This window comes from Triticum aestivum, chromosome 2B, assembly GCF_018294505.1.
Source record: "Triticum aestivum cultivar Chinese Spring chromosome 2B, IWGSC CS RefSeq v2.1, whole genome shotgun sequence".
Classification (NCBI taxonomy): domain Eukaryota; kingdom Viridiplantae; phylum Streptophyta; class Magnoliopsida; order Poales; family Poaceae; genus Triticum; species Triticum aestivum.
The window spans coordinates 244427169-244435296 of NC_057798.1; the positions used below are offsets into that span (position 1 = coordinate 244427169).

Consider the following 8128-nt stretch of genomic DNA (forward strand, 5'->3'; position numbering starts at 1 on the left):
CGTCGCCGTCGCCGTGGCTCGTGGAGGCTGTGCAGTTGAAACAAACCTGGGCCGTGCTTTTAAGGCCGGCCCGTGGGCATTGATTTTCGGCCTAGCACGGACCGGCCTTCGGCCTGTCACAGAACAAAGACCGCTCCCCAAAATCATCAAGTCGATCGGCGTGGCTCTTTTATTCACGGGCCGACCCAGGCTCGGCTCGGCACGGCCCGACATGTGGCCCAAGTTAGCCTTGTTAGCACAATTTGAGGTAATTTTGATAATTTTCTATTGGACGCACGCTGCGTCAAAATATGGACCCTTCGCACAGAGCTGGCTATCGAGCAATTACCTAGGCCAGCCCATTAACGGGTTCCACCGTTTCCGGTTCTAGGCACTTTCAGCCTATTGATCTGGTTTTGGGACTTCTAGAAGGTTTCCTGAACCAGGTTTCTTGTTTCTTTTTGGTTTTTTATTTTCTAGGTTTATCTCTTTTTTTCCTTTTTTTTGTTACTTTTTTCTTCTTTCGTTTTTTCTTATTTATCAAGTTTACTTTTCTTTTTTAAGAGTTCATGTCCAGAAAATTGTTTGGAACCTTAAAAAATTGTTCATGATTTTAAAAAATGTTCAATATTATGAAAAATGGTTTCTAAATTTCAAAAAATATTGCACTTTTAAAAAATTGTTACTTTTTTTGAAATTTGTTCTGAATGTTTTCTAAAAATTGTTTAGAATATTTTGGTTCAAATTTACCAGAGTTTTCAAATAATGACCGGGATTTTAAAGAAAATTCCTATTTTCGAAACATGTTCACAAATTTAAAAAATGTTCCTATTTTCAAATTTTTGTTCATGTATTCAAAAAATGTTTGTGTTTCAAATTTGTTTGGGATTTTAAAATTATTCTTCACTTCAAAATTAGTTCTAAAATTCCAATTATGCTCATTATTTTAAAATGTAGTTTACAAAATAGAAAAATGTTCATGTTTACAAATTTTTTAGAAAATTCACTTTCCAAAATTTTGTCCACAAACCAAACAATATTTTGTTTCAAAAAAAGGTTCCCATTTCCTAAATTTGTTCAAGAAATGTCACATGTTTGAATTTTGTTCATATATTAGAAAATGTTTGCGAATTTTCAAATAATGTTCCCGTTTTAAATTTTCTTCACAAATTCAAAAAGTATTTTCCTTTCCAAACTTTGTTCAGAAACTCAGTCACTATAGTGGACGTGGCTCCCAAGCGGGAGGGAGTATATTCTATAAAACCAGACACTTATTTTCGGCCAGAGGGAGTATATTCCAAAAAAAACATTTAAAAAATGTTTAATAAGCATTGAAAAAATATGTTGAACAAGTATTTGAAAATTGTTATCAAGCACTCAAAAATATTGAAGAAGCATTTGAAAAATGTTAAACAAGTATTTAAAAATGTTATCAAGCATCCGAAAAAAATGAACAATATTTGAAAAATGTTGATCAAGCACTCATGAAATATTTAACGAGTATTTGAAAAATGTTGAGCAAACATTTTGAAATTTTTTTGAACATATGTTTGAAGAAATGTTGAGCAAGTATTTTAAAAATGTTAATCAGGCCTTCACAAAATCTTGAACAAGTATTTGAATAATGTTGAACAAGTTTTTAAAAAAATGTTAATCAAGCATTCGAAAAATGTTGAACAAGTATTTGAATAATATTGAACAAGTATTTCGATTTTTTTAATGTGTATAGAAATAATGTTGACCATGTATTTAACAAATGTTAATCTGTTATTTGAATAAAATAAATAAATAACAAGAAAGAAAGGGAAAAACTGAAGAAAAGAAAAGGCACAATGAATAACGAAAAAATCCAATAAAAATAGAGAAAAACGAGGGAAACCAAAGAAAAAACAAAAACCCGGAAAGTCCAGTGAAAAAACAGATCTTTTTACCTCAAGTATGGTGGTGCCCACCTACCAAAGCAATAACTCGACGCTAGACTACAATTATTATGTTTTTCTAGAAGGACATTTATTACTATAATTTTAGTATTATACAATACAGTTTGCAAACGAGACCTCCTAGTTGACGCCTGTGAGCTGTATTTTACTCTTCTTCTTCTTCTTCTTCTTCTTCGGTATTGTAGTTGGTTTTTAACAAAAAAATCTAGTTGTGTTTTAGGAGTTACATATAATTTGTTAAGTCAGTGTTTTATAAAAAAATAGCGTATACCAAGAAAAGAAAAATGCTCGCCATATATTAAAAAAGTTTAGTGTGTATCTAAAATAACATTCACCGTATCTTTTTAAAAAATCACCATATATATATATATATATATATATATATATATATATATATATATATATATCAAAAAAGCCTATAAAAAGGAAATGTTCGAAAGAAAAGAACAAAAAAAGAAAGAAAACCCATGATCTAAAAAGATAAAAATAAATAGAACAATCGTTACATGGGTCGACCAATCTGGAGGAGTCTTCAGCGAAGCCTCAAATATAGCACACACGCAGACATCATATAGGATTGGCCGTTTGCAACCTTGTTTATCAAATGGTGTACAAAAACATTTGTATGATCTAGCATAAATAAAAATTGTTTTCTTATTCCAAAATTCCATCATACATACTATATAATTTGTTCTCAAGTGTAGAAAAATTATTACATCATATATAAAATATTCACATAATTGTTTTAAAAAAAGATTGTATATATCTTCCTGGGAAATATATACACACGTCAATTTCTTTTAACATGGTACAATCGCAGATGCTCACATGCACGCACATACACTCACCCATATAAAGGCATGCACACACACCTTGCCCCCTGTGAGCACCTCCGAGATATCGAGTCGACACAATATCTTCATATTGACGAAGTCACCACAGGCTTCTCGTAACAGACAGGAACATCTTCTCCCATTGAACGAACATCACCGAAAAGGCTGAAATAAATTCAGAAAAATGCAGGCACCAACGCCAACTATAACTCCTAGTGGGCCGGTACTTTTTCTTTCTTTGTTAGGGAAAAGGTTGTATTGCCCCAATCATATGGTCCTTACAATCAACATGGGCTAGCTTTGAAGAGTCCGGTGGGCCAAAACGAACCCAAATCATAGTTCTCCTCAATTTTGGCTAACTTAGCTAAGTTATCCCTAACTTTATTTTGCGTACAACTAATACGAGTAATATACATTTCACGAAGATAAAAAAAGATGCCTGATCTCCTTAATAAGACAAGATCATATTGATCTATCCAGTTCCCATGCCTGAATCAACTTGACTGCAATTATAGAATCCATCTCAAAAAAGACTGGTGTGTCACTTCTCTAGATGAAAAAGGAAAAAAAATTCCATACATGCACACAACTCGACTTCAAGAGCTTCACCTCAGGAGAAGAGCTCCCTGCAAGACAAGAAAATTATGCTCCTTGTGTCATCTCTCAACACCATACCTGCACTAGGTTTGGCACACTATCTGGCTGGAGTACCTTTGATTCAAAAAGTAGCTATGAGTGGATTTATTATCTCATGTAATTCATGACATAACTTAAATAAAGTGCCAAACCATATTTAAAATTACGTTCCTGCATCAACAAAATTTTGACGAATTTAACAAAAGAGATGTTCATCTGTTTAAAAAAGATATACAAAACTCACATGGCATGATGAACTTTCTTGTATTATTATTTCCCTTTTCGTACCAACAATAAAACTATGACTTATAGATAACTACGGTTACACATGGAAAAATGTGTTTTTTTTTGACAAGGCACATGGACAGACATGGTGGTTGAGCTAGAGCTTTTATAACACTAGTAATTAATTGCTGGAAAAAATCACCCAGTATGACGGATTAGCTGGGGACTTTTGTTCCTACATCAATGAAAAATGTTCATCTGTTTTTTTTTCATCAGAAGATTAGCCACTTACAAAATAGGGTAGACGATTGGTTGTCTTTTTTTAGCCGTACGGAGTCGTGTACATCATATGGTTGCATTGTGGACCTCCATGTATTGAGGACCTCGTGCCTCTTGACTGTAATCCTCTCATCGGAAAAAAAACTCACATGACATGAGGAACTTTCTATTATTATTCTTTCCATTTTTAAACATAACTTCAGATAACTGCGATAACACAAGCAGCTTCAGCTAGAGCTCTTACAACACTAATGAATTGTTGAACAAAAAAACAAAAATAAACTAGCTCAGGTAGCTAGCCACATCACCCAGCAGGGCAGGATTTTAGCTGGTGGTCGATCGACCAAATTCTGCGCGACCTGCTTCAATCGAACGACACCAGCTAAACCCGCCGGCTTGGCAGAGAAACGGCACCGCCGATCGACCAGTGTCCCAGCTGGAAGTACGGCAGGTTGCCAGCGAGCGCCGCCTGGACGGCGACATACACCGCCGCAATGGCAGCGAACGCGGCCACAAACATGGCGAAGAGGACATAGGGCTTCTTGCCCCAGCGCCCAATAACCCCGAGCGCGAACGGGTAGAACATGAGCAGGATCCACACGTTGAACATGAGCCCGCTGGCCGCCTCGACGACCTGCCCGGCCGACCAGCCCCAGGTGATCGCCTTCCCCACCGCCGCGCCGATGGCAACCACGTTCACGGCGATCACCACCAGTGTGGGTATCAGCAACGGCGCCCACTGCACGTCGTACAGCTCGGCGAACCTCTCCCTCGCGCCGGTGGCCAGCTGCTTCGCCGTCATCTTGAAGGATATGCCTTTCAGGCCGAGGGACCTGAGCACGACGTGCAGCACCGCCGTCGGGTACACGCCCGTCGCGCAGATCATGTAGAACTGCTCGTTGCGGAACCAGTCGAGCAACGTGAGCCCCGCCCACACGATCTCCACCATGCCGATCACCTCGTTGGAGATGATGATGATGAGGACGTACATCACGTACGTCGGGTAGGGCTTCTGGATGTAGAACCGGCCGTTGAAGACCCACATCAGCGGCAAGAGGTGGTAGCAGACGACGAAGAGCGCCGAGAGCGGGTAGAACGTCATGTTGGTGTAGGCGACGCGCTGCATGGGGTGGAGCCGACGGCCGGCGAGGAGCGGGCAGAAACGGGAGAAGAACACCTCCAAGGAGCCCCCCGACCAGCGCAGGATCTGGTACATGCGCTCCGTCATGTTGATCGGGGCCGTGCCGCAGAACGCGGGGGGCTCCATGTCGCAGTACATGGACCGCCACCCCGTCCGATGCAGCCGGAAGCCGGTCACCGCGTCCTCCGTCGCCATGTCGTACACCCACCCGACGCCATCGCCCCACTCCGTCCCGTCCTCGTACGCGCACGTCATGACGTCGGCCAGCTCCGTCGTTGCCGGCTCGTCAAGCGACACCGGCGACATGACGGACCGTTCCTGGTTCGCGGCCACCGGTATGGAGTTGATGAACGTCATCGACTTGCCGAATTTGTTGGGGTTCTCCAGCACCTTGACGTCGTCCGGGCGCCACCGAGGCGGGTCGGCGCCGTAGAGCGCGACGCGGCGGAACATGCTGCCGGTGCCGACGTAGGAGGGCCCCTGGATGCCGTTCATGCCAAGCATGGTGGCGTCGAAGAACATGCGGTTGTGGTTGGCGTACCGGTCCGTGGGGTCGACGTCGTCGAAGCGCTGCGGGAACTGGACGAAGGCGACGTTGTCGCCGTCGCGCCGGTCCATCATGAAGCACATGGCGGCGCGGAAGGCCTGGGAGTTGTTGATGTAGTGGTCGCAGTCGAAGTTGATGATGAAGGGCGCGTTGGAGAGCAGAGCGGAGACGCGCAGCTGCACGTTCAGCGCGCCTGCCTTCTTCTGGTGGTCATAGCCCGGGCGCTTCTCCCGGGACACGTACACCAGCATCGGCAGCCGCACGTCGACGGCGCTGAAATCCAGCGGACCGTCGTCGGAGCTTGCTGGCTCGCCGAGCTGAGGCTCGCTGCTTGGCTGGGACAGCATAACCTGTTGAACAATCATGTCAGCGGCGACGAAATCACCATATTTGGTTTGTTTCCCCATTCGAATTTGTACCTGAATAATTCCAGCGTGATCTCCTTTCCGGTGACCTTCAGCCGGCTCAGTCCATGTGCCAGGCCACTGTGTCCCGTCCGCCATCCAAGTCGCCTTCCCTCCTCCTCCTTTGGCGTCTTCACGGCCGTGCGCCTCTGACCGTTGCGGGATGACAGTGAACAGTGCGTCCAGGCGCGTCTTGAACTCCTCGTACTCCCTCCGCAAACGCCTATGGTCATCGAGGAACTCTTCGGGCAGATTCCCCGTGTACGGGCGGATCTTCATCCCGAAGTAGCTCTCCGGCGCCCTTGGTTCAACGTGATGCTTCCGGCAGAACGGAACCCACAGGGCGGCGAACTTGGCGGTCTCGACCAGCCCGTCGTAGTGGAGCAGCGATCCGCCGTCGTCCGAGAGGTACGTGGCGTACTTGTCGACCGGGTAGTCGGTGGCGAGGATGGAGAGGATGGAGTTCATGGTGTGGAGCATGGGCTCCTCCACAGGGTCGACGGTGCTGATGAACACGTCCAGGACGGGCAGGTTGGAGCCGCCGTCGGGCAGGTCGAACTGCTGTCTCAGGAGGGGGATCGTGGGGATGCATATGGTGGGGTTGAGCTTCGGGACCTGGTTTAGCCACCAGCTCAGGCCGAACCAGAAATCTCCGACGACCGAGATCCACCACAGCCACATTGCGTCGGAATCTGGGTGCTGCACACGCCATGCGAAAAACACGATGACCGCCGTAAGTCTGGCCAAGTTCAAGAACCTGTCACGCATATATAAATACATAACGGATATTAGGATGTGCTAAGATTTTCTACTTAAAAAGAGAGCATATGCACGTTATTTTAAAAAATATAATACTTTTCAAAGCAACAAGTAGTTAAAATTTATTGACCGTTTGTACATCTGTTTGAACTTTTGAAGAAGCTGGCTGAACCACTAGTTCAAATGATACAAGAGCCAATTGACCTCGAGTTGAAGACCTTGTCAACGCAATGTTAAAAAAAGATTGTCCACGCCTCTCCATCAATCCAGACTTTTGGAGCAGCTGGCTGAAGCATGAATTCAATACCTCCACTTGAATCTGGAAAGGAAGACTTTCATCCCTTATTTCTCAAGGAGTCAAGACTCATCTGATCTGATCCCAAAGACCCTCTCCCTAGTTTACCCTCAACCTTACTCCCTCCGTTCCCAAATAGAAGTCTTTCTAGAGATTCCAACAAGTGACTACATACGGAACAAAATGAGTGAACATACACCCTGAAATATGTCTACGTACATCCGTATGTTGTAGTCCATTTGAAACGTCTAAAAAGGCTTATATTTAGGAACGAAGGGAGTATTTGTTATCTTTTGACTTGAGCCATTCATAGATGGATTTCTTGGTGCTAGAGGTCTAGCGGATAGCACGATCGTATGAGAAGGACATCACAAGCCTTCGATGTTAGGCCTTCCTCCTTAGGTGCTCACTAAGTTGGGTCGGTGTAACCAATGGATTTCCTAGATGTGTGGGCTCCTTTCGCCTTTGGGTCGAGAGCCGAGGTGGCCTCTCAAGAAAAAGATGTTTCATTTAGCGTTGTTTGAATTGTCTCAAAAAAAAATAGCGTTGTTTGAAACACAGAATTGTGCGGCGATGCTCCAGAATGATTTGCCTATGGGATGGTGGCGCTTGCACAAGGTTCTTTTTCGCTAGCATGGCTTGAGACGACCTCTTGGAGGAGAAGGGTGTTGAGTAGTACAATCTCAAGAGATTGAGTCACTAAGTCTTCAATGTGTCTCATTGGGCATTCCTCCATCATCTGCTCGCAAAGTTAGGATCTAGTGACCGATGGATCTACGTGGGATTTCGCGACTTTCACTAGAGGTTTGGTGAATGGCATCTGAGCAGCTCATCACCAATATAGGAAAGGGTTGCGGCATGGGACACCCACCCCCCATGCTCTACATACTCATCATGAACGATCTCAATACCATAATCGAGCAGACATGCGAGGATGGCATTCTAGCTAGGTTAGCACCATATGGACTTCGACAGATCACGTCGATCTTTCTGGATGATGTCCTCACCTTCATTCAAACCCTAGCCCACCCCAGCCTCCATCCATTCCGCCGCCACCGCTATCGATTCAGACCTTAAGCGCACCCAATTT

General features: G+C 44.2%; 1 protein-coding gene across 1 annotated transcript in view; it reads right to left on the minus strand.

Moving 5' to 3' along the window:
- Nucleotides 1-4042: 4042 nt before the first annotated feature.
- LOC123044576 (probable mixed-linked glucan synthase 8) overlaps nt 4043-8128 on the minus strand; it is a 6099-nt gene continuing 2013 nt past the window's right edge. The window contains exons 2-3 of the mRNA XM_044467356.1: nt 6000-6741; nt 4043-5930 (exon numbers count right to left, since the gene is read on the minus strand). Coding sequence (XP_044323291.1) covers nt 4275-5930; nt 6000-6741 — 2398 coding nt within the window. The 3' untranslated portion in view covers nt 4043-4274. The remainder of the gene's footprint in view (nt 5931-5999; nt 6742-8128) is intronic.